Source organism: Agelaius phoeniceus, chromosome 6, assembly GCF_051311805.1.
Source record: "Agelaius phoeniceus isolate bAgePho1 chromosome 6, bAgePho1.hap1, whole genome shotgun sequence".
NCBI lineage: Eukaryota > Metazoa > Chordata > Aves > Passeriformes > Icteridae > Agelaius > Agelaius phoeniceus.
The window spans coordinates 62,327,762-62,354,431 of NC_135270.1; the positions used below are offsets into that span (position 1 = coordinate 62,327,762).

Here is a 26,670-nt window from a genome sequence, read left to right on the forward strand (position 1 = left end):
CCTTGTGGCTCTGCACAGCTCCTGCCAGGAGGGCACAGCCGGGGGGGTCGGGCTCTGCTCCAGGGAACAGGACAAGAAGGAACAGCCTCAGGGGAGGTTTAAACGGGATATTTGAGAAAATTTCTCCACGGAAAACGTTGTCAGGAGTGCCCATCCCTGGAGGTGCCCAAGGAAGGCCTGGACGTGGCATCAGTGCTCTGGGCTGGGTAACGAGGTGGGGATCGGGCACAGCTCGGACTCGCTGATTTCGGAGGTCTTTTCCAACCTCAACGATTCAATGGTTGTGTCACTGTGGGGTTCTGTCACTGTCATTCCGGGGTTTCTGTTACTCAGGGGTTTCTGTTATTCTGGGGTTTCTGTTACTCAGGGGTTTCTGTCCTGGCGGGCTCCCGCCGCTCCGTGAGGGGCCGCGCCCTCCCCGCCGCGCGGGGGCGCTGTGGCCGCGCCCCCTCCCCTGCGCTGCCCCGCGGCCGTCCCGGAGGGCGGTGGCCGCCGCCTTCCCACAACGCCCCGCGCGCCCGCCGCGTCCCCTCAGCGACCCCCGGCCCGGCCCGGTCCCGGTCCCGATCCCGATCCCAACCCCGCTCCTGGTCCCGGCCCGGCCCCCGGCGGCGGCCGGACCCCCCCCCCCCCCCCGCCCTGCGGAGCGGGGAGCGGCGCCGGGCATGCGGGCGGTGGCAGCGGGCCGGGAGGTGGGATGCTGTCGCGGAAGAAGACGCGGACGGAGCTCTCCAAGCCGGGCGAGGTGCAGGGGAAGTACGTGAAGAAGGAGACGAGCCCGCTGCTGCGGAGTGAGTGTCGGGGGGAACCGGGGTACGCCGGCTGGGGGGGCCGATCCCGAGGCCTTTGTGTGCGGCCGGTGCGGGTCCGGCGGGCCCTGGAGCTGCGCGGCCTTGGCGGGGTGAGGGGCGTGAGGGGGAGTTATCCCTGTGGGTGTGTGTAAGGGTTATTTCTCCCTGTAAATGTGTGTAAGGACTATTGCTCCCTGTAAATGTGTGTTTGGTGCTGTTACGAACCCTGGGAGATGACGGAGGGGAGTTAAAACTGAGAGGAAACCCGAGTTTCAAAGGGAGCCCTGCACGCCTTGTTCCAGCGGGCGCTCAGCGTGCCCGAACTCGGCGGTTTTTGTGGTTTTTATGATTTTCTCGGTGCCCGGTCCCTCAGTTTCAGCAGGCCGGGGTTCAGGCAGACGCTGATTTTAAACGAAGCCAAGAGCTCCAAGGTGAGGCTGGCCGGGGCTCGGAGCAGCCTGGCACAGGGAAGGAGGGAGGGAAGGAGTCCCTGTGGCACGGGGGAGCTTCGGGGCCGCGGCTCCGGGGATCCCTGAGCCCGCTCCCTCCCAAACGGAGCGCTTGTTTTCCCCATCCGAGCTCCGTGGAATGGGATAACTGTCCCGCCAGGCAGTTGCATAAAATCCCTGCATAAAAAATGCCCCAGGTCCTATCCGTGACTCAACGTGGTGAGGTCACCTGGGCTGCAGGGATCTTCCCGTGGTTCTGATGCTGCAGCCCTGTGTTCCTAGGGCTGGGCACATCACCACAAACACACACTGAAAGTGTGCTTGGGTTTGGGTTTGTTGGTCTTAGAAGATAACCCGAGATTGAAATGGGTTTGTTTGCTCAATAAATAAATAAATGTATTGCTGACACCCTCTAGGGTGCACCAGATTTTAAGGTAAGTTGTAAGAGTTTATTAATAAAAGGTAATTAATTATAGGAATGACCTCATTCTGAGTGAAAGTTAGCATCTGTATTGATTTACCTGGAGGGAAGTTACTTATTTCTATCATGTTGAAAGTAAAAGGAGGGAGAAGAGGAATGTTGCACATACTGGAGGGAGGCAGTGAAATTCTAAAGGACAAAGTGAAATATCTCCCTGATAATTTGAGGACTTAATGCATATGGAATGACATCGTTTTTTCTGGCTGAACTTTGTGGCTTTGGGATCAGTGGGGGCAGTGTGAATTCTATCTTGGATTCCTGTGGGCATTAACATTTGTCATTCCCAGTTTATAAGGACAACATTCCCAAAGAAGCAGTAGCCAAGATATGTGGATTTTCTTGACCCTTCTCACAGAGAAACACGAACCCTGACTGATTTAGCCACAGCACAGTGTGGGTGGTTTGGGTTTTTTTTTCTTGTGTGGTTTTTTTGATGGGTTTGGGGTTGGTTTGTTTATTACAGCTGCAGTTTTATTACACTGGCAGAACTGCTCAGTGGTGTGGGCTGTGCTGGTTTCTGCTGCACCTGGACATTCTGCAGCTTTACCACCACATTTACTCAAGCATATCACAGAATCACAGAATTCACAGAATTCACAGAATCACAGAATCACAGAATGATGAGGTTGGAAGAGACCTCTGAGATCACTGAGTCCATCCTGTGCCCTCACACCTCACCCAGACTATAGCACCCAGTGCCATGGCCAGGCTTTTTTAAACACACCCAGAGATGGTGATTCCACCTCCTCCCTGGGAAGAGCATTCCAGTGCTTTATTATTCTTTTGGTGAATTTTTTTTTTCCTAATATCCAACCTGTCCCTTCCCTGATGCTGCTTGAGGCTGTGTCCTCTGGTTCTGTCAGAGACCAACCCCACCTGTCTGCAGCCTCCCTTCTGGAAGTGTTAGATGTGAAAAACGCCAAACGTTTTTAAAATTTTCAAAGTTTAATAGTAATAAAATGGTTATAAAAACAGTAATACAATTAGAGTAATAATAATTTGGACAATTTGGATTAGGACAATATGAGACAATAGAGACAAAGAGTTATGGACACTCCGGGTACCTTTTCTGGGTAGCACGAGCCTGAAAAAAGCCCAAAAAAGGCCCCACGAAAAAGGCCCCACACTAACAGAGGATTAACCCTTAAAAACAACAGCCTGTTGCATATTCATACAGCTCATCCATGATGCAGAAATTCCATTCCAACACAGGATTCTGTCTGGGCAGTGTCAGCTTCTTCCTCTGAATCCTGACAGCATCTCCTGCCCGAGCACAGGAAGAAGTTCGTTTGTGCTGATAATGGAGCAATAAATTCTCTTTCTCTGGAAGATTCAGGTGTCCTGTGGCTGCTGTCTCACTGCCAGTCCTTTCTTTAGAAAAAAAAGTATCCTACATAGCATAGTTTCAATTTTAACTATATTTAACACACTACTTAAGAGCATTAACACAACATTACTTTCTAACACAACACGTATAATATTCATTTGAATGTTTGTGAAAAGCCAATGATAAAATACGCATTTTTCACATTAGAGGCGCCTTAAGTGAATTTCCCCAATTTCAGCGTGTAAATCACTGCCCAGGCAGGGCTCTCACTTCTCCCCGTGCTCCCTGGCAGATCTGATGCCTTCCTTCATCCGCCACGGCCCGACCATTCCCAGGCGCACGGACATCTGCCCTCCCGACTCCTCATCCTCTGCCTACGCCCCCGGCGGCGCCGATGGCCTCGTCTCCAGGAACCAGAGCTTCCTGCGGACCCCGGTGCAGAGGCCGCCTCACGAGATCCTGAGGCGAGAAAGCAACAGACTGTCTGCGCCCTCCTACCTGGCCAGGAGCCTGGCCGACGTGCCCAGGGAGTACGGCTCCTCCTCCTCCTCCTCCTCCTCCTCGCAGCCCTTCCTGGCCGAGCCCGGCCCCGGGCTGGAGAACGGCGATGCCGGGGCCCGGGGCTATTACTGCGATCACTTCTACGATGGCCACAGGAGACGCCAGCTGAACGAGCGCCTGCACGAGGACTACAGGTATTATGAACACAACAGTGATCTGTTCCAGAGGATGGCCCACAATCATGGCAGGCACACTTCAGGTAAGGATTCCTCCGTGCTTTTGGGAAAAATAGGGTTTGCTGAGAGTTTGGGGAGTCTGGATGATCAGGGTTGTGTTGGAGCTGCTTTTTCATGGCATTTCTGGGATTTGGGTAATTGGAATTGAGGGTTTGTTCACACATATCCAGAAAGGAAAAACAGTTTGAAACCAGGATTATTTTCTTAAATAAATGGACTAAGGTCAAGCAGGTTTTGTGTACATCTCCTCTACACATCAGTTTTGGGTAATTGGAATCGAGGGTTTGTTCACACATATCCAGAAAGGAAAAACAGTTTGAAACCAGGATTATTTTCTTAAATAAATGGACTAAGGTCAAGCAGGTTTTGTGTACATCTCCTCTACACATCAGTTTTGGGTAATTGGAATCGAGGGTTTGTTCACACATACCCAGAAAGGAAAAACAGATTTAAACCAGGATTATTGTCTCAAATAAATGGACTAAGGTCAAGCAGGTTTTGTGTACATCTTCTCTACACATCAGTTTTGGGTAATTGGAATCAAGGGTTTGTTCACACATACCCAGAAAGGAAAAACAGATTTAAACCAGGGTTATTTTCTTAAATAAATGGACTAAGGTCAAGCAGGTTTTGTGTACATCTCCTTTACACATCAGTTTTGGGTAATTGGAATCAAGGGTTTGTTCACAAGTATGGTTTCTAATGCCAGGTAATTGGAATTTGGTTTCTAATGGTTTCACATATGGTTTCTAAGGCTGATAATCTGAATTGAGGGTTTGTTCACACATACCCAGAAAGGAAAACTAGATTGAAACCAGGGTTATTTTCTTAAATAAATGGACTTAGGCCAAGAAAGTTTGTGTACATCTCCTCTACACATCAGTTCTGGGTAATTGGAATTGAGGGTTTGTTCACACATATCCAGAAAGGAAAAATAAGACTTAAACCAGGATTATTGTCTTAAATAAATGGACTAAGGCCAAGCAAGTTTGGGGTTTTTAATGCCAGGCATATGAACATCTCCTCTACACATCAGTTCTGGGTAATTGGAATTGAGGGTTTGTTCACACGTATCCAGAAAGGAAAACTAGATTGAAACCAGGATTATTGTCTTAAATAAATGGACTAAGGCCAAACAAGTTTGGGGTTTTTAATGCCAGGCATATGTACATCTCCTCTACACAGTTCTGGCTAGCAAGGAATTTTATTCACTGGGGGATATCTCCTCTTTTCATGATGTAGAGAATAACCAACAGCTCTAAACTACAACATTGCAGCATTATTATTATTATTGTTGTTATTATCATTAAATTTTAAGTATCATCTTATTTAATTTCATTGTTTGAATTTGACCTCAATAATTAAAATAATTCCTTATAAATAGTCATAGGGAGGAATGACTGCTTTGTGTAATTAGCAAATTGGTGTCTAATTAGTGTTGAAATTTACTTCCCAATCCTTGACTCCTTTCTTTTAGCTTTTAAATTTGTTTGTAAATATGCCTGTTCCCCCCTTAGTTTCACTGGAACTTGCCTTTGTTTCCTAAAACAAAACAGCATAAGAAAGAAGAATCCATTAAATATTACTTTTCTGGAATATTTTACTCTGATATTACAAAAACTATGCCCAAGGAGGACTTTGAAACAAACATTTCAAACCTGTAAATAATGAAATATTTAAAAAAAATATTTTAAAATATTTAAAAAAAAATATTTAAAAACCTGTCAATATGAAATACATTGTCACCTGTAATCTATAAACAAAATTGTAATTAGTGTCTGATAAAATAAATCCCCTGTCTAGAAAAAGAAACCTGCCAGGAAGAACATCAGTTGTTAATGCTGCTGCCCTGGTGTGTGGGATCAGAACCTGGCAGTGCCTCGTGTTTTCTTCACCACAGAAACACTTCCATGAAAAGTGGAAATGCCAGCCAGGAAATGCTGAAATGCTGAGGTTTAAGGCCTGCTACTTGAATCCTCCTTTATTTTTCTAAAAGTGAATATGGCTGGTCTGCCTGGACTTTGTGGGCAAAGCCTGCATCTCTGCAGTTGTTGCTCCTCCAGCAGTCATTGAACATTTCCCTGGGCCAGGGAACAAGCACTGGGATGTCTGAGGGAGGAGAGGAGGATTTCACAGACCTGTCCATCAGTTTAACCTTCAGAACTGAACAGCAGCTGTGTCTGCTGAGGAGATCCCCAGAAATGCAGCTCTGCCTTGCAGGTGGAGATTCATAGAGCAAATTTGTGAGAGGAGCTCCATACTTTGCTCCATTGTTGCAACATCTTCTTCCTAAATAGATTTTTTTTCCTGCTGTTTGTTGACCTTAACCCTGGAAATCATAAAGGAGCTGCTCCTGTTTGCTTGGTTTGGTCATTGACTCTCATAGTTGAGTATTTCATCTTTTGAACAAGTTTTACACAGGTTTGGTGGTGGGTGAGTATTTCATCTCCTGCACTCGTAGGGACACACACAGGTGAGCCTTTCACTTGCCACTGGTTTCCCTTTCCTCCATTTTTTTCCATCTCCATATGAACTCCTAAAGTGTTTCCTTTTTCTTAAAGAATTATGTGGCCCAAAATAAGAAAGTTTTAGGTTTTGTTACTTCCTTCATCTCACCATTCAGCTTCTTTTTATTTGAACCATCCCATGCCTTCACACCTTCAGTGTTTTCCTTGAGTTCCCCAAATGTCTCTGTAATTCCTTGTTTCTTTTTCTTGCATTTCCAGAGCCTGTTGCTTTCACTGTCTTTGTCTAAATTACTTTTCTTTACTGGTCTCCATTGTTGTTTCTCTTCATTGAGATGCCAGAATTGCCTGATGCCTGCAGTTCCAAATGAAAAATCTGGTTTTTAGCTGGAGTTTGTAAATGCTGCCTCCTTCCCTTTCCCTCAGAGGTGCCCTTGCTCAGTCCTGGTGTGTTTGGGGTGGATTCCCCAGGAGGTGTTGCCTGGTGAACACGAGGTGTTCCTGCTTTGCTGGCATTCCATGGTGCTCACACTGAGGTGATGTTTGGGAGCAGTCTGGAGTGAGGAGGTGCCTGTGCATTTCAGCTCTCATTCAACACTGAGATTTTCCTCTCTGGGGTTTGGAGAGGAGTTGCAAGCATGTTCTTATCAAGGCTTCAGAGTGCTCAGCCAGGTGTTGAGGCAGCCCTGGGCTTTGCAGCAGTTGGTGTTTCAGCATTGCCTGTCCCTCCATGGCATTTCTCCTTCCAGCCACCTTTTCTCTCTCCCTGTGCTCCACTTCTGCCATCTCCTCCTTTCCATATTTCCATTCAGTTTGTTTCTCATTACCAACTCAGTGCTGCTGATTTTCCTGACCAATATTTTCAGTTGAGATACCTCCTAATTTTATACATTTAGCTACCTCTGTGGCATTTCTTAAAATTTTAATTTCTTTTTTTTTTTTTTTTTAATTATTATGAGTGTCCTTTTCAAACTTTTAATTCTTAAGAGACTTTTACCTGTCTTTCCTCGCCATCTCTTTCCTCTCTTCTAGGTTAAAGTTTTGGGGAGGTCTGTGGTTGAAGTTATACCTACAGTGTAGATTGGAACTAACTTGTAACCAAGACCTCAGAGTTATTTGTACCTGTGTGAGCGGTAAGCTGAACCATTCTTCTGTGTCTATGAAAATTGCTGAGCTTGAAATCAACTCTCTAAGGGCACTTGCTGGTGGTGGATTGTGATGAGTTCACTGGGATGTCACAGGAGAAAACACAATTTAACAGAGAGGATCCACTCTGCTTTTGGTTCATCTGTTAAGTTGTACCCATGAAAATCTGCAAACTTGTTTGATGTAAGAGCAAAAGAATACAAATTATGGCCTGAAACCCATTTAGAGCTGAAACAGCCATGTTTTTATTTTTCTGGGTGTACACTTGTCTCACTTTTAAACAAATGGCAGTTCCTGCCTTTTTCTTCTTTCGTGCTGATTGTGCAGGAATTTTGCAGCATAATTCCTGACGTGTTCAAAGTTCTTCCTGTCATTTCCTATTTGTGAATTTGTGCTTGCTTGGAACGCCCCATTCCCTCCAACAAAAGAGGTGCTTGTGCTCAGGAAGTTCCTTCAGAGGCTTTGGAGAGGCTCAGGAAGGCTGGGACCTGCAGAAACAGGAGAGTTATGGGAGCTTTGTGGTATTTTATTATTATTTACTCTTGTCAAATTCAACAGTTTGTTCATCTTCTCTTCCTGCTCTTCACCCAGCTCTGATGAGGGCAAGGGAGAGGATTTTGGCATCCTGAAAAAAGGCTCTCAGGACAATTGGGCTAATTCAAAACAAATAGGGTTTGGTAAGATTTTTGTAAGTGTTTCCAAATTTTATTTGGAAATTTGGGTGAAGTCACTGGTGGGGAGTTGCTGGGCTCTGAAATTTCTCTGCATTTTCTACCCCAGTGGAATTTTCTCCTCTGGTTTTGCTCTTTGCCCTTTATGCTGGTGCTGGGATTTCTGTTTTTTACCTGCCCTTTGCTGGCAATCTTTGCTCCAGAGGGCCTGGATTTCTTTCCAGGCAGGGTTCCCTCAGAACAAAGCCCCTTTTACTGGGAAAGCACTGACATCATTCCCAGCTCCTTTGTTCCTTCCTAAACTCAACTTCCCTGAGTGAAGAACACACTCCAGACTGTTCACACTTGTGACTTTATTTGGGTTTTTGGGAGAAGGAACTTTCTGCATTGATAAAGTGCATTGGAATGTGCTGCTCAAAGTTCACATTGGTAATTCAAGACCTTAAATTGAAGATACTGCATTTTAAAAGTGGAAGGAAAATTAAAGCCTCAGTTTCAGTGTTGATATTCCTTAAAAGCAGCAGCTGAACCAAAAAACAGCCCATTATCTAATATATTATATTATAATATAAGATTATAAACAGATTACCAGCTGAGGCTTGAAAAGGTTTTACAAATGCATAAATTGAAATGGATTGTTGACCATCCTTGAGATTTGATGGTGCCACTCCAGAGAGTGCCCATCCCTGAGCAGGGGAAAGGAGACCTTGGGAAAAGAGGATAATTTAACTTGAATTCTTGGGAAAGCAGGAAGAAGGAGAACTTTTATTTGTTCCAGCTGGAAGAGCATGTGAGCAAGAAAACCCTGAGAGTTCCAGTGGACAGGCTCAGTTTATCTCATGGTAGGGATCACATCCTCCATGCCAGGAAAATCCCAAGTTTTACACCAAATCTTTGTATCAAAACTGTTCAGCTTTTCTGTTTGGGATCCATAAATCTGGTGCCAGCCCCCAATCCAGGGAATGTCCCTGGTGCTTGCAGGAAAATCCTCTGTGGAGCTTTGGGCTGCTGTGAAAATGCTCTGGGGCTCAGACTTTACCTGGAATTTAAATGCAGAAAATGTCATTCCTGGAAATTTGCCATGGAAAAGGCAGGCCATGGATTTAGGCTGGCTTGGAATTTTCTTCTTTGGAAAAAATCACAGAGGAATTTACTCTTTCCTCCAGGTGTTGTTTAGTTGAAATTACAGAGGTGTGTCTATATATATATATAAATATAAAAATATCTATAAAAGTTAATTTTGCTCTTCTCTTACTCTTCAAAACTATAGGAGGAGTTTTTCTCTTATGTGTGTATCCATCCTCCCACAAAGCAACATCTGAGGTTTATCAGGAAAACCAACAGACAATTTCCTTTGATCCCTAAAAAAATAATTCTATAGGGAAAAAATGTCTAAATTGTATTAATTGTTGATTTTCATGCCACAGTGGTTGATGGCTTTAAGGCCCTATGAATATCAACATCTTCAAACTTCAGCAGAGATAATATTCCAATATAATCTGTGATAGAAGGGAAAACATGATTGTTCCAAACCATCAGTTTATAAGTCTGGCCTTTGATTTCATGTCCATGGAATATTGCTCAAAACTGGTAATTTCTGCATCTGCACAAGTTTATTTTAATGGTTTGGCTCTGCTTCTTCATACAGGAAATTAAATTAGCAGAAGGAATGGATAAAATATTTGTGATCTGCTGTTCTTTTTGTTCTTTGCATCTTGGAAATGAAAAATGAGCCGACATTGGGAGAATCCATGTGTCAGGAGAGCTTTAGTGCAGAGGATGGCACCTCTTCCACATTAACCCTTACCTTTAGGAAAAAGAAATATCTGTGGATTTGAGGCCAGAATTTAAGGAGGAGGAACTGTAAGAAAAATACAGGGATGTGCAGGTTTTAACAGTAAACAGAAAAATAGGGAGGGATTTTTTTACCCCCCAGTGAAATTTGTGTGTGCAGCTCTCGTGGCAGTGATGATTGAACAATCACAATTTCCACATCCATGAAATCCCATCCCAGAGCTTCCTAAAGGGGAGAATCCTGGGTTTGTTTGGCCCCAGCATTCTGAAGAAGCTGAAATGTTCTCATTTTGTGCCTGGCCTGTGGAGCTGAACCAGCTTCACTACCCCAGCCCTTCCAAAGGTCAGGAAGGCTCCAGATGTCTGGAATTAAGCTCTGGGTTGTTGAATCCCAATTAAAGATGGACACAGCTTCCCTTTCCAATGCTGACAAACAGGTGAGTGCTGACAGCAGAGGAAATCCTTCCAGGCCAAACAGCTCAGAGCTGGAAAAAGATTCATGGCTGAGCACAAAGTTTGAAAAGAGGCTGTTGGTGAGGGGGATTTTAATTTATATTTTTTATTTATCCAGTTGTTTTGGAGCCTTCCTGTAAGTTTCTTTTTAATTATTATAAAATATTCTGTTAGGATATAGCTCACCCAGGTTTCAGGCTGCCATTTTAGGAGAGATTCTGCCTTTCCCTTGCCTCAAAAAATCACCCCACAAAAATGTGATTCCTGAAAAGAAAAGGAGCAGGGGGTGGATTCCTGTCAGTAAATGTGTGTGTATGTGTGTGTGTGTGTGGAGGGTGATTTCTGACTTCTACAAATGTGTCAAAAGTGGCTCCCAAATCCCTTCTGCTGGCTGTGGGACACAGTTACACACAAACTCCTGCCAGTGGGATTGAATGGATGCATTTGGCTGGGGGATGAAAAGATAATTGGAATTATCATTAAAACCAGATACTGTGAAGGACTGGAGGGAACTCCTTGAAATGAATTTTTAAAGGGAATTGGATGGAGCCCAGCACATCCAGGAGGTAGCAAATTCCCAGGGATGGGAAGAAACCTGCAGAATTCTTGATTATGTCACTGGGGTTTTGTGGCTGGGTGTCCTGGGGGTGGTTTTTATGAGTTTTCTGTACTTGCTCATCTGGTTTTATTTCTTCCCAAGTGTCCTGGGGAGGGATGGGACAGGAGCTGTTTCTGTGGGCATCTCTCACCCTCCAGCTGCTAAAAACTGTAAAAACTCTCTGTGTGTTACAACAAATCCCACATTTCAAAGAGCTGCTGAGCTGAGCAGTCCTTTAAACCTAGTGCTGGATCAATCCCAAAAGTGCTCTGATTCCAGGGAAAAGGTGGGAATTTAATCAGCTCTTGGACCCCAACCCTGCTTGTCCCTCCTCTCTTGTTTACCCTGTCCTGTTGCTGCTCTTGACTGGTGCACCTGGAAAGCTTTGTTAGGACTCACTGATTTGTCTGGAGAGTTTGAATTTCTGAATTTTTGGGGTTTTTTTTGGTGATATATGAAATTTAACTGTTTGTTTGTTTGTTTTTGTTGATTTTTTTTTGTTGTTGATAAACGAAGCAGCCGTAATAATTCCTTACCAAAAATCCTAATTTCTGTAAATCTCTCCCTTAAACCCCGATCTCTCTTGTTTCAGGCATCGGGAGAGTCGCTGCTACATCTTTAGGAAACTTAACAAATCATAGTTCTGAAGATTTACCTCTTCCTCCTGGCTGGTCAGTGGACTGGACTATCAGAGGAAGGAAATATTACATCGACCACAACACCAACACCACCCACTGGAGCCACCCCCTGGAGCGCGAGGGGCTCCCGCCGGGCTGGGAGCGCGTGGAGTCCTCGGAATTCGGGGTTTACTACGTGGATCACATCAACAAAAGGGCTCAGTACAAGCACCCCTGTGCTCCCAGGTGAGCTCCCACCTTCCCTGCCCTCCCTGGGTGGTTTAGTGCAGGGAGGAGATGGGTTTGTATCATAAAACAGGGGAAAAAATCTTTATTTTTGGCTTTGCCGCTTTGCGGGGTTTGGCTCTCGTTTCTGGTGTTTAGAAGCAGGATGGTGCTGCTCAGTCAAACAGAGCAGCTCTGCAGCTGCCAGGAGAGCTGCAGAGTTGGTGAGAATTGAGAATTGAGGTGTAAACTGAAAGTCTGATGTGCCTGGAGGTGCTCTGGACATCTGAAATGTGAACTAAGTCTTGGCTGGGATGAAAATGGGTATTACAGCTACTCAGAATTTCAAAGGAAAATAAAACTAATACACACCAAACCCAGTGTTAATTGTTAATCTACACCAAATCTAACAGTTAATTGTCAATATACACCCAATCCAATGTTAATTGTTAATCTACACCAAATCTAACAGTTAATTGTCAATATAGACCCAATCCAATGTTAATTGTCAATATACACCAAATCTAACAGTTAACTGTTGATACACACCAAATCCAATGTTAATTGTTAATCTACACCAAATCTAACAGTTAACTGTTGATACACACCAAATCCAATGTTAATTGTTAATACACACCAAATTAACAGTTAATTATAAATACACACCAAATCTAACTTAATTGTTAATACACACCAAATCCAGTGCTAATTGTTAATATGCACCAAATCCAGCTGTTACTTGTCAATATGCACCAAATCCAATGTTAATTGCTACATTGTTAATCCAAATTGTTGATTTCTGCTCTCAGTCTGCTCTGCTGATACCCAGGAAGAGAAAGTTCTTCACCTTGTGGCACAAAAGATAATTATAAGGGGATATCTTTAAATGGAGTAGCTCTGATCAGCTGCTGCCTGAATCCAGCTGTTCTGACATGTTAAATTGTGGATTGTGTGAATCAATACTTTTAAAATATTTTAGAAACAGCTCCAGTGCTTTCAGTGGGGCTAAGGTGAATTTCACCAAAATAGCAGCAGCTGTTGCTGAGTGCAGACCCCAGTGAGGTTGCACCAGCAGCAGCCTTGACAGTGGTGAGTGTGTGCATAATGCTCAGGAAGGAATTTGTGTACAATGCTCAGGAATGGTGAATTTGTGTATAATGCTCAGGAATGAATTTGTGTACAATGCTCAGGAATGGTGAGTGTGTGTATGATGCTCAGGAATGGTGAGTGTGTGTATAATGTTCAGAAAGGGTGAGTGTGTGTACAATGTCAGGGATGGTGGGTCAGTGTCTGGTGCTTAGGAATGGTGAGCCTGTGTACAGTGTCAGGGATGCTGAGCCTGTGTACAATGTCAGGCATGGTGTGTCTGTGTACAGTGTCAGGAATGGTGTGTCTGTACAATGTCAGGCATGGTGTGTCTGTGTACAGTGTCAGGAATGGTGTGTCTGTACAATGTCAGGCATGGTGTGTCTGTGTACAGTGTCAGGAATGGTGTGTCTGTACAATGTCAGGCATGGTGTGTCTGTGTACAATGTCAGGAGTGCTGAGCCTGTGTACAATGTCAGGAGTGCTGAGCCTGTGTACAATGTCAGGCATGGTGTGTCTGTGTACAATGTCAGGGATGCTGAGCCTGTGTACAGTGTCAGGAGTGCTGAGCCTGTGTACAGTGTCAGGAGTGCTGAGCCTGTGTACAGTGTCAGGGATGGTGTGTCTGTGTACAGTGTCAGGAATGCTGAGCCTGTGTACAATGTCAGGAGTGCTGAGCCTGTGTACAATGTTCAGGAATGGTGTGTCTGTACAGTGTCAGGAATGGTGTGTCTGTACAATGTCAGGGATGCTGAGCCTGTGCACAGTGTCAGGGATGCTGAGCCTGTGCACAGTGTCAGGGATGCTGAGCCTGTGTACAATGTCAGGGATGCTGAGCCTGTGTACAATGTCAGGGATGCTGAGCCTGTGCACAGTGTCAGGGTGGTGCCTGCAGAGCGTGCAGGGTGTGCAGGGCGCTGGCTGACCCTGTCTGTCTGTCTGTCTGTCTGTCTGTCCCTGCAGCGTGCCCCGTTATGATCAGCCGCCCCCCGTGTCCTACCAGCCGCAGCCCCCAGAGAGGAGCCAGGCCCTGCTGGTCCCTGCCAACCCCTACCACAGTGCTGAGATCCCTGACTGGCTGCAGGTCTATGCCAGGGCTCCTGTCAAGTGAGATTCTGCCTTTTTTCTTCTTCTTCTTTTCACTCTGCAAATGAAAAACAAAAATTGAATTTCTGTGTCTGACAGCAGAGCTTGTGCTGTATTTGGTTTTCAGGCTGAGGTTGACAGCATGAGGGAGTTGTACCAAATGTTTATCCCATTAATTTGCTTTCTTTCAGGCATCACTTTGTGCAGCTCCCACAACTGGCAGAAAGCTCTGTCACAGGGTGAAGGATGTGTTTTGCTTTCAGAGTATTTACAAGAGCGGTACCACGTGCTCAGAAAATATGTGAAACATTCCTAGGGTGGAACTTCCTCATGTCTCTTTTAGTTCTTTTTAAACAGCACAGCTTTTCCTTCACCTTTAAGAGTTTTTAATCACAGAATCATGAAATTGTTTGGGTTGGAAGGAACTTAAAAATCATCCAGTTCCACCCTTGCCATGGGCAGGGACACTTCCACCATCCCAGGGAGCTCCAAGCCCTGTCCAGCCTGGCCTGGGACACTTCAGGGATCCAGGGGCAGCCCCAGCTGCTCTGGGGATCTGTACCAAGGCTTCCCCTCCCTCACAGAGAACCATTTCTTCCTAATATCCAACCTAAATGTACCTTTTTGCAGCTGAAAGCCATTTGTGAAAGCCCATTTCCAAGCACAACCCCCAGCCTTTGGGGTCAGTCCCATAAAATGATCTCATTCACACCATCCTGAGTCCCCTTGTCCTTCCCTCCATCCCTGGTCCAAAGTCCCTTTCCAGCTCCTTTGGAGCCCCTTTAGGCCAAATGCTGGCTGACATCTGTATTCCTATATTTCTATTTCTATATTCCTGTTCAAGAAATTGAATTAAAAACTAAAAGCTAATAAAAAGTCATTTTGTCAAAAAAAACTGCTGCAGGAACAGGGAGAATCTCCTCCAAAAAAAGGTTTGAGTCAGCATCAAGAAATGAGATTTTCTAATGGGTGCAGCTCTGCAGAGCAGTAACACTGAATAGAAAGCAATAAATGTGCTGTAATAATTATTAAATCATGTGCTGTTCATAAGGAGAATATGGAGAAATTCAGTTTTCCAGCAGTGAGGACAGCCTGTAACTGCAAATTCAAGCTGTGGTGTTCAGTGACTTCCACTAAAAAAATTCCTTTTTTTTATTACCTGCTCCTAGTGAGTACAATTTGAATGAGTTTTATTCTTTCTTGTGACTGCTGGCTTTGCCAGCAGCCCATAAAATTTAAATTGCCCTAAAAGCCCCAGCACACTGAGGCTCCACACTCAGTTCCTGTAGCCTGCAGGATTTGTATCCTAGAAATCCTTCCAGGTTTTGGCTGCAGATCCATTCCTTTATTGAGGTCTTGGGCACATCCAGACAATGTGAATTTAAATAGCTCAGCCTGTGTTGTGTGGATTATTTTGGGTATTTTCTTGAAACTTGAGAAACAAACATAAGACAAGTGAAACAATTCATCAGGGATTTCTTTAGAGCAAGTAGGCTGAGACAAATTTTTAAATTTTTAATTATCAGCACAGTTTTGCAGTGAAATAATTGGTTTTATTTTGTCATGATTTGTTACTTACCCCTGGCTCTGTAAATTGATTTAGCTGAGGGGTTTTTTTGTTTGTTTTTGTTTAGAGGAGTAGATAATTATGGAAAAAATAAGAATATATAGATTTTGTTGTAACAAATTCCTCTAGAGCATAAAAATTAGGGTTAGAAAAAGCCTGACAGAGAGTCCAGGAGGTGTTAACCAAAATAATCTTTGTTTATAGGAAAAAATTCCTTCCTGTGAGGGCAGGGAGGCTCCTGCTGAGCGGGAAGGGAGAAGGAGGGAAAGGTGTTGTCCTTGTGAGCTCAGCAATCCAGAGGGGTCCCCTAATTAACAGTTCATTGGTAACACACACCAAATCCACTGTAATTGTTAAACTGTTAATCCAGATTGTTCATTTCTGCTGCTCAGTCTGTTTGCTGGTAGCCAGGAACACAAAGTTCTTCACACAAGTGCCTGAGAACTTCAGCCCTCCTTGTCAACACACAGCTCCAACTCAAACAGCTGCACTTGGTTATTCCTCCTTTTTTTGGGAAAAAAAAATCAAAGATTTTAGCAGTGCAACCCTGTCAGAATCAGGGATAACTTTAACACAGAGGCTGTGATAAGATTTAATTAAATTCTTAAAATTCCTCAGAGCATCTTTGGAAGTCACCTGCACATCCTGGTGCTTCTGTGATACCTCTGGAATGTGACTTTCAGTGGGGAATGCAGTTTATTTCCATAAAGCCACTGATACTCCAGCCTCAGCCTCCAGCCAGGTGAATCCAGCTCCTCCTGTGCCTCAGCTGCATCAAAGATCTCCATCATTCCAAATATCTCCATCATTCCAAAAATCTCCATTATTCCAAAGATCTCCATCATTCCAAAAATCTCCATTATTCCAAAGATCTCCATCATTCCAAAGATCTCCATTATTCCAAAGATCTCTATTATTCCAAAGATCTCCATTATTCCAAATGTCTCCATTATTCCAAATATCTCCATTATTCCAAAGATCTCCATTATTCCAAATATCTCTATTATTCCAAAGATCTCTATTATTCCAAAGATCTCCATTATTCCAAATATCTCCATTATTCCAAATATCTCTGTTATTCCAAAGATCTCCATTATTCCAAAGATCTCCATTATTCCAAATATCTCCACCATTCCAAATGTCTCCATTATTCCAAAGATCTCCATTATTGCAAATATCTCCATTATTCCATATAACTCCATTATTCCAAAAATCTCCACCATTCCAAATATCTCCATTATTACAAATAACTCCATTATTCCAAATATCTCCATTATTCCATATAACTCCATTATTCCAAAAATCTCCATTATTCCAAAAATCTCCATTATTCCAAATGTCTCCATTATTCCAAATGTCTCCATTTTTCTAAATGTCTCCAATTATTCCAAAAATCTCCATTATTCCAAATATCTCCATTATCCCAAATATCTCCATTTTTCCAAGTGTCTCCATGATTCACGAGCCCCTCCTGTTCTGGGTGGGCAGAGCAGCCAGCTCCCCATTTCCAAGCTCAGGAAATCCATTTTGGGTGGGCTGTGTGAGGGAGAAGCAGGAAGGGAGGGGAGGGCAGTGAGGCTGGAAGCACAGCAGGGTTTGCATTCAATACCCACTGCTGATTATCGCTGCTAATTAACCAGGAGGGGTTAATTGGAGAGGTTGAGCAGCCAAGAACACTCATTGCTCTGGACTGGGGACACTGCCCCATCCTTGGGAGGGACCTGAGCTGCTGAAGTCGTTCATGAATTCATTTTTCTGTGTGACTTGGATTGAACAGCTGCTTTCCAGTCAATATTCCAGGTGCTTGGGATGGAATTGCTGTTCAGTGCTTCCAGAATGCATTTCCATGGAATGCCAGGGTGCTTTGGTGTGGAAGGGAATTGAAAACCATCCCATCTCACCCATCCCAGGCTGCTCCCAGCCCTGTCCAGCCTGGCCTTGGGCACTGCCAGGGATCCAGGGGCAGCCACAGCTGCTCTGGCAATTCCAGCCCAGCCAGGAATTCCCAGTTCCCAGTGTCCCATCTAACCCAGCTGAAGCCATTCCCTGGCTCCTGTCCCTCCAGGCCTTGTCCCCAGTCCCTCTCCAGATGAGCATTCCCAGCTCTCCCAGCTGTGTTTGCTGTGCTGGTTGGTTCTGGTCACTCCAGGGCATCCCCTGTGTCCCTGCAGGGGCTGTGATGTGCCACAGGAGCTCCTTGGGCCAGGTCCCACAAGGTTCAGGGTCTGAAACACTCCCAAGACAGCCCAGCTGCCCCTGCAGGCATAAAAATCAGCAGCATGGCTTCTGTTGCACTGCTGGAAACAGAAAGGTTTTAATAAACCTTTGATTAAAAAGGTTTTAATAAGGTTTTAACCTTATGAAGAAGGTTTAAATAAATTTCTATCATTAAATAAATTAATAATATTTTTATTAATATTAATATTTATGAAATAAAATTTAATAATTGAATTTGTTAATTTAATATTAACAAAACATTGTGGGATAACTCCCAAACACACATGAGAATCTTGACTCCATGTTTCATTTCATTTTATGATATATATTTTATTAAAAGAAAATGATATATGAAATATAAACTATACTAAAATAGAAGAAAGTATTTTATTTAAATAAATTTTAATTTATTTTTTTATATAAAATTTTTGCCTTATTTTAAAAGGCAAAATAACAAACAGAAAAATCGAGCCAGGTGTAGGAGGTCCTTGCCCCTGGTAAAACACCTCACAGAAATGATTTGGTTTTTTGTTCTCTTCTTTTTCTGGTAAATTGCCCAGGCAGGATTTTTGGCTTCTGTCCCATTAGCCATCCTTAAGTTTGAGGTGAAGCCCCCCAGGTCCTATGAGGTCTCTTTTCACCTCATTGAGGAGGGAAAGTTCTGGGCTTATTTCCTTTCTGAGGGGACACGGGAGAGTTTGTGGCTCCTGCAGTGATGTTAGCCCAGCCCATTCCCAAACACAGCCCCACCATTAGGGCTCAGTCCCATGAAGGGATCTCATTCCAGCCATCCTGGAGAGACCCTGTTGAGACACAAACTTATAGAATTTAGAGATTTTAGAGGAGCTAAGATTTTAGTTAGAGATAAGCTTTATTAGAGTTAATTAAAATAAATTCAATACAAGGCCTTGATGAAGTTAAGAGTTAGTAGTTAACTAATAATTGATTGCTTGTCAACACAATGTTTGGTGAGCTGGGTTTATAATGAAGAATATAGAAACTGATAAATGGCTTTTATAGAATATAGAATATAGAAACTGATAAATGGCTTTTATAGAATATAGAACTTAGAAACTGATAAATGGCTTTTAGGAACATGAGACAATTGTGGCCTCCTCTGTTCTGAACCCAATTGAAGATGGGAATGGGAGTTCTACCAAGGGTTCATTTGTCAGATCTGCATTGAAAAGGCAGCAAGGTCAGAACGAGGAAGACTTCATTTACTTCCTCATTTTGGGACCCCTTCCCATGAAAGGGACCATGGACCCACATCAAGGAACAAACTGAGCATGCTTAATGGCTTTTGAACTAATTACCATGCTTAATGGCTTTTGAACTAATTACCATATGGGGCAGGGAATGGGATGTACCAAAGTTATGAATATGGATTTGTATTTTGGGTATTCAATACTCTTATAGGTACTCTTATATACTCTTATATACTAATAGATAAAAGGGCTCTGTGATCACCTGTAAATTGTGGTGTGTATTTGGGAGCTATCCCACAATAAACACACACTTTCTAACTTTAAACTGTTAGAGAGTTTTTGTCCCCCACAGTTGGATATCGGTACTAGATCAATATCCATATTGGAAATGGGATGTACCAAAGTTATGAATGTGTATTTGTATTTTGGATACTCAATATTTGTACAGATAAAAGAGCTCTGGAATCACCTGTAAATTGTGGTGTGTGTTTGGGAGCTATCCCACAATAAACACACACTGTTAAACTTTAAACTGTTAGAGAGGTTTTGTCCCTCACAGTTGGATATCAGCACTAGATCAGTACCTGTCACAGACACATTTTATGAAAAATCCTTTCCTTAGGATCTTTTCTCCTGAGAAGCTGAGAGGCCTCAGAAATGAAATGTAACCAATGATTATCTGCTGCTGTGGGATGCAACAGGGGCACCTGGGATTGGTCTCTGTGGTTGTTTCTAATTAATGGCCAATCACAGTCAGCTGGCTTGGGCTCTCTGGTCAGTCACAAGATTTTATTATCATTGCTTTTTATTCCTTTCAAGCCTTCTGATGAAATACTTTCTTCTATTTTAGTATAGTTTATATTTAATATATCATTTTCTTATATATCATAAAATGAAATGAAACATGGAGTCAAGATTCTCATCTCTTCCCTCGCCCTGGGACCCCTGTGAACACCACCACAAATGTGAAAAATGTGTATTTTATGATTGGCTTTTCACAAATATTCAAATGAATATTGTATGTGTTGTGTTAGAAAGTGATGCTGTATTAATTCTCTTAAGTAGTGTGTTAAATATAGTTTTAGGTTATAACAAAATGTTAAAATAGAAACTATGCTATGTAGGATACTTTTTTAAAGAAAGGACTCGCAGTGAGACAGCAGCCACAGGACACCTGAATCTTCCAGAGAAAGAGAATTTATTGCTCCATTATCAGGAGAAATGAACTTCTCCTGCCTCAAAGATGCTGTCAGCATTCAGAGGAAGAAGCTGACACTGCCCAGACAGAATCCTGTGTTTGGATGGAATTTCTGCATCATGGATGAGCTGTATGAATATGCAACAGGCTGTTGTTTTTAAGGGTTAATCCTCTGCTAACGTGGGGCCTTTTTTGGGCTTATTTTGCCCTGAAAAGGTACCCAGAGTGTCCATAACTCTTTGTTTCTATTGTCTCATATTGTCCTAATCCAAATTGTCCAAATCATTATTACTCCAATTATATTACTGTTTTTATAACCATTTTATTCCTATTCAACTTTGAAAAGTTTCAAACCAAGCCACTGGCATTTTTCACATTATTATCCATATCTTTAAGCAATCCCTGTGTCTCCCCCAGGTACGACCACATCCTGAAGTGGGAGCTGTTCCAGCTGGCTGACCTGGACACGTACCAGGGCATGCTGAAGCTGCTGTTCATGAAGGAGCTGGAGCGCATCGTGAAGCTCTACGAGGCCTTCAGGCAGGCGCTGCTGGGGGAGCTGGAGCAGCGCCAGCAGCGGCAGCAGTGGTACCAGCAGCAGCAGCAGCAGCACAGCGCCAACTACTGAGCTCCCTGCCCACACCACAGCAGCTCTCCAAGGAAAAGTGCTTCTGGTTGAAAAGGCAGCTTATTTTTGTTGACGTTGCACCTTTGTTATTATTATCCTCTTGAATATTTTTCTACATGTATTATGTGTTGTTTATAAAAAGTGGAAATTGTTTGTTAATCTCTTTTGGCCGCGCCGGGAGTAGTTTGAGTTTGTTATCCTGAGAAACCAGCAAGTTCCGTGTCCCTGATGCTCCAGCCCTTCCCTGCAGTCAGCTGCAGTATTAAAAGCTGGCTGTGTGTTTTTGAAGGGCAGTAGATGCAGATGTCAGGTCCTGCCTTCCAAACCTTGTCCAGATGCAGATGCCTCGCTCAGGGCGTTCCCTGGGGGTTGGGACCCTCTCCTGAGAGCTCTGCTCTTTGTTTACAGCTTTAATGTACAGAACCAGCCCCGGCCTGGTCACTCCCACCAGGAGCTGATCTCACCCTCCGGACCCCAGCGCTTCGCCCAGGCGAAGCCTGCCTTGCCTTATTTTTTACTTTAGCTCATTAGTACTGCAGCCTCACTCCTCATTTCCACACAGGTTACTCAGAGGGGGACGCTTGTACCTTCCCAAAGACCAAGATCTCTAAGCAGAGTGGCTTTGATCCTGCATTTCCCAAAACCTGACCCGCTCCAGTGGAAAGGCAGTAGCGTTGTCTGACCCACTGTGCCACCCCAGGGGGAAAATCAGGGATGTAACAGCAATTACTGGGTTTTTTTAAATGAGCTTTTGTGTTAAAGCTCCTCACTTGGGGAAATCTTTAATTGTCCAGTTACCCTCTCCAGTAATTTCATTTGGTTCATTAATTGTCCTGGTATGTTATTTATGGGTTCTTTTCAGTGCAATAAACACTGCAGACAAAAAAAAGTACATTTCTTGTAAATCCTACGAATTCAATAAAAATCATTTTGTTCGATGAATGAAGGGTTTGTGTGACTGATTTGTGGCCTTTCAGAACATCAGATAAACCATTCTTACCAGCAGGAAAAGCCCCATGGGCTTGAGGTGATGGAAGCTCTTGGTGGCACCAAGCTCTGGGTCTGTCTGGATGAATCACCATAAATGACCCTCAAAACACCAACCCTGACATCCCAAATCAAACCAAACGTGTGAAAAACCCCAGGGGAGAAGCTCTTGCTTAGATAATAAATAATTTCACTGTAGAACCAACTTCTTAGGAACCAAAAGCAAACTTTAATAGTTCTGACAATAAAAGAATAGAACTGTACCACACGTCCTATGCACTATCGTGGATAAATATGTACAGAAACACAGAGAAACTTCCTCCAGAACAGCTACAAAGTGACACTTTGTGCAGACAAACAGAAACGGTTCCTCACAGCACCCTTAACAGACCATAGCAAAGTGCCCTTAACGGTGTCTGATAAAGCAAGTTAACACTTTCATTATGTTCATGTAATTAAACGGTTAAACGAAGGAAACAAACGTGGTTACATGTTATAACTTCTTCAAGTACCTGAAATAAACTGCCTTTTGGACAAGCTTCGGCCATTTTAGTTGCGGTTTCACGTAAATTATCGTTTCCTCGGTGGTGACTAATTAAGAAGGGGGAAATAAGGCTTCATAAATGAGCTGGGAGTCGCTGGCGATGGCAGAGCGAAGCTCCGGGCTGCGGCAGCGCCCTCTGTACACAGGGCCGGGGCCGGGGCCATCCATGCTGGCGCTGCCCGCGGCGCCGCTGCCCCGCTCCCGGCGGGCTCGGGACGGACACGGGCGGAGCGCGGCGATGCCGGGGGAGCCGCGGCCGGGCGGGAGCGGCACCGGCACGGCCGGGCCCGGGCGCCCCTAGAGCTGCTTCCTGTCGGAGGCCGGGCCGGGCTCGGGCCGGGGCGCGGGGAAGGCGTGCTGGTACAGGTGTCTGTGCGTGGCGGCCGCGCTGTACAGCTTGTACAAGGCCTGCGGGAAACACGGCTCTGAGCGGCCCTTCCCGCAGGGCAATCCCGGAGCCAGTCCCGGGAACCCTGATCCCAGGGGATCCTGAACCCTGGGAATCCCAGACCCAGGGAATCCTGATCCCAGGGGATCCTGAACCCGGGGAATCCTGAACCCAGGGAACCCCAAACCCAGAGAATCCCAAACCCAGAGAATCCCAAACCCGGGGAATCGGGAATCCCAGACCTAGGGAATTCTGGTCCCAGGGAATCTCGAACCCAGGGAATCCCAGACCTAGGGAATCCCAAACCTGGGGAATCCCAAACCCAGAGAATCCCAAACCCAGAGAATCCCAAACCCGGGGAATTCTGATCCCAGGGAATCCAAATTCCAGGGAATCCCAAACCCGAGGAATCCCAGACCTAGGGAACCCCGATCCCAGGGAATCCTGAACCCAGGGAACCCCAAACCCAGAGAATCCCAAACCCAGGGAATTCTGATCCCAGGGAATCCAATCCCAGATCCCAAACCCAGAGAATCCCAAACTCCGAGAATCCCAAACCTACAGAATCCAAATCCCAGGGAATCCCAAACCCGGGGAATCCCAATCCCAGGGAATTCTGATCCCAGAGAATCCCAAACCCAGGGAATCCCAAACTGGGGAACCCCTATCCCAGGAAGTTCCAATCCCAGGGAATTCTGATCTGAGGGAATCCCAAACCCAGGGAATCCCAAATCTGAGGAATCCCAATCCCAGAGAATCCCAAACACATGGAATCCCAAACCCGGGGAATCCCAAACCCAGGGAATCCCAGTCCCATGGAATCCCCAAACCCATGGAATCCCAAACCCGGGGAATCCCAAACCCGGGGAATCCCAATCCCAGGGAATCCCAATCCCAGGGATCCTGGTCCATCCCAGCCCCGTGCGTTCTGTGCACCAGCGCAGTTGGATCAAGTGCCCAGCACACCCAGAGGGCTCCAGCTCCGGGTTCAGGGCCTGAGGAACAGCTGGAGCTGTGCCAGGGCAGGTTTGGGTTGGATTTCAGGAAAGGTTCCTCCCCCAGAGGGTGCTGGCACTGCCCAGGCTCCCCAGGGAATGGGCACGGCCCCAGGGCTGCAGGAGCTGCCAGGGATGCCCAGGGTGGGAGTGTTGGGGCTCTGGGCAGGGCAGGGGCTGCACTGGATGATCCCTGGGGGTCCCTTCCAGCTCAGGGAATTCTGTGACTCCACAATTCCAATTTTCCAAGCACCTCAAGCCCCCTGAGCTGTATCAATGCTTCATTTGGAGCAGAGTGAGGCATTTGGGGTTGTTTGTCCCTGTTTTGGTTCCTGCAGCCTCAGCCTTTGCTTCCCCCCCAGGCAGCTCCGTCACTGCCTCAGCCCGAGGGCTGGGGGTGGCACAGGTCCCTGTCCCCATCGTTTTCCTGCAGATGGTTTGGGGTTTTTCTTTCTGATTTTACCATTTTCTGTTTGTCCTGGAGCCAGGCCAGGCTCAGAACAGGCAGGAGCAGCCGTGGGGCTGCAGTGCCCACAGGGAATTGAGAGCACAGCACCCACAGAGCTGGGAGAGGCTCTGAGCCCACAGGTGGGTGACACCCTCGTGTCCCTCCCTGCCTCTTCCCCACCTCCATCCCACAGCAAACAGCAGGAGCTGCCAGGACACAGCTCAGCACCTGGTGTCACCAACTCTCACAGCTCTGACACTGCCATTTTAATAAACTTGGGGTGGAATAAACCAACCCAAATCCCATCAGCTCCTGCTGGGACTGCTGGCAAACCAGGATCAGCTCTGGAAGGGGTGGGAAGGGGCACCAGGACCCCACACACTGAGAGGGCGATGAGTTCCTGTGTGCTCAGGGGGTGAATGGAGCAGGAGAGGCTGAAGGAGCAGTGAGGAGGAGGAGGGTGAGGATGAGATGCCTCCAGAGGTGTCCAAGAGGATGCTGATCCCATCCCAAATGGGCTTTTGGGGACAGAAGGGGTGGTTTGGGATGGTTTGGGAACAGAGGGGACAGGCAGAAGAGAATTCACACAGCTTCTCTGCTTCTCTTTCTGGGAAATTCACCTTCAAAAGCCCCATCCAGGCCCCCTTGCAGCATTTTGTGCTGTTTTAGGGGCTTTTGTGATGCCAAACCAGTCCCACAGGGCTCATTTTTACATGGCAGGGTTTGTTCAACACCTCACCCACAGCAAATCCTGTGTTCTGCCTCTTGGCACCCCTGAGGTACCCTTGGGCCACGCTGGCTGCTGGCAGGGATGAGGGATGGGATGGATTTAACAGCCTGAATTTCCTCTAAAGGAACTGCCCCAGCACTCAGGGGCTCAGGAGGTGGCACTGCCAGCTGGAACTGGGGGCTCTGGGGACACAGAAAACGTGGAAATGTCTGGTGCCAACCTGGGCCAGCCTGGGCAGGCACTGGGATCCAGAGCTGCAATAAATAAAATGCCCACGTGCAGGAAATTTGGCTTTCTTTGGTTTAATCAGATCCTGGCTGAGGCTCTGCCCAAGGAACATTCCAGAAGCTCCCACTGGGATCCTGCAGGGCTGGGCAGGAGGAGCACAGGGAGCTGAGCTGGGCACACCCAAAGAGCTGCTGTGATCATAAACCAGAATCCCAGAATGGACTGGCTTGGAAGGGAACCCTAAAACCCCAAATTTAGTTCCAATGCCCCTGGAATGAGCAGGGACACGTTTGGCTGCCCCAGGCCCCAGTGTCCAGCCTGGCCTTGGGATCCAGGGGCAGCCCCAGCTGCTCTGGCAATCCCAGCCCAGCCAGGAATTCCCAATTCCCAATCTCCCACCCATCCCTGCCCTCTGGCACTGGGAGCCATTCCCTGCCTCCTGTCCCTCCATCCCTTGTCCCCAGTCCCTCTCCAGCTCTCCTGGAGCCCCTTCAGGCCCTGCCAGGGGCTCTGAGCTCTCCCTGGAGCCTTCTCCTCTCCAGGGGAGCATTCCCAGCTCTCCCAGCCTGGCTCCAGCCTTGGAGCAGCTCTGTGGCTCCTCTGTCTCTGTTCAGCAGCTCCACATCCTCCCCTGCTGCTCTCAGGGTCTCACCTGAGTGAGCAGCTCCCTCTCCCATCCAGGTTTTGCTGTTCCTGGAGGCCTGGCCAGGGAGCATTTCCCCTCAGAGCAGCTCCCTGCCATGCTGGGATTGCAGGATTGCATTCCCTGTGCCCCAGGGATGGATGAACTCTGGGCTCTGCACTCAGCTCAATCCAACATGGGCTGGTTTTTCCCAAAAAAACAAAACCCACAGCGATTCCAGCAGCACTGAGAGGCCTGGCCAGGCATGGGGGCTCCCCAGCTGTCCCTGCCTGCACCAGAACAATCTGGGGCTTGGGTCTGGATCTGCCCTCCTGGCACAACAGGAAAACCCCCAAACAGAGCTGATGGGACCAAGATGAAGATCCCAATCACATCCTGACACTCCCCACCCAAATCTCTGTCCCACCTGCTCCTGCAGTGCAGTGCCCACACCCACAGCCCTCCCCAGGCAGCCCAGAGAAGAGCCAGGGCCAGCCAGGGCACCCAGAGCCCTGTGGCTGCCATTGCCCAGCAGCCCAAAGGTGCTTTTGGGGCCAGGATGCTTTTCCCAGGAGCCCAGGGCCTGGCAGCATGCAGGGAGCAAGAGCCACTTACCTCATTGGTGCTTCCCTGGGAGAGGCAGGGGCAAAGGGGAGACAGAAAGAGAGAGAAAAGCTCTGTGGATCTCAGTGTCCATGGCAGCTCATCCCTGGGGTGCTCAGCCCAAACTGGCCACCCCTCCCAGGGCAGGCAGCAGCAGCAGCTCCCCTCTGCCACAAATCCTTCCTGGGAGAACTTTCCCTCTGCTTGGAAAGCCACAGGGCCCGTGGGAGCCAGGAGCAGCTCCAGGAACTCTGCCCTGTTTATTCTCCCCCAGCTGGACGTGGTGCAAGGGCAGCACCTTCCTGCTGAGCCCCCACTGATCCCTGCACTGGGATGGGATGGAATATTCCAGCACATCCCAAAGGCTCCAGGGCAGTGTCC

The 26,670-nt window shown here is 46.2% G+C and overlaps 2 protein-coding genes across 3 annotated transcripts in view; one reads left to right on the forward strand and one right to left on the reverse strand.

The window, feature by feature from the left end:
- The first annotated feature begins 459 nt into the window (after positions 1-459).
- Positions 460-21,686, forward strand: SAV1 (salvador family WW domain containing protein 1). Its single transcript, XM_054634775.2, has 5 exons — positions 460-791; positions 3,341-3,808; positions 11,505-11,775; positions 13,804-13,947; positions 20,534-21,686. The coding sequence occupies exons 1-5, from the start codon at positions 698-700 to the stop codon at positions 20,742-20,744; spliced, it is 1,188 nt and encodes a 395-aa protein (XP_054490750.2). The 5' UTR covers positions 460-697; the 3' UTR covers positions 20,745-21,686.
- A 251-nt stretch (positions 21,687-21,937) lies between these two features.
- Positions 21,938-26,670, reverse strand: part of ATL1 (atlastin GTPase 1) — a 32,004-nt gene continuing 27,271 nt past the window's right edge. The window contains exons 13-14 of one of the 2 annotated variants that reach the window (XM_054635200.2): positions 26,302-26,316; positions 21,938-22,683 (exon numbers count right to left, since the gene is read on the reverse strand). In XM_054635200.2, the coding sequence (XP_054491175.1) occupies positions 22,573-22,683; positions 26,302-26,316 (126 nt within the window). In that variant the 3' untranslated portion in view covers positions 21,938-22,572. The remainder of the gene's footprint in view (positions 22,684-26,301; positions 26,317-26,670) is intronic. The other variant, XM_054635201.2, reaches the window with a different exon arrangement.

Excerpts from the sequence above, each read along its gene's own strand:
- SAV1 (XM_054634775.2), top strand. The coding sequence starts at position 698 with ATGCTGTCGCGGAAGAAGACGCGGACGGAGCTCTCCAAGCCGGGCGAG. Across the intron at positions 3,809-11,504 it reads TCATGGCAGGCACACTTCAG|GCATCGGGAGAGTCGCTGCT; the intron begins GTAAGGATTCCT and ends CTCTTGTTTCAG. Across the intron at positions 11,776-13,803 it reads AAGCACCCCTGTGCTCCCAG|CGTGCCCCGTTATGATCAGC; the intron begins GTGAGCTCCCAC and ends CTGTCCCTGCAG.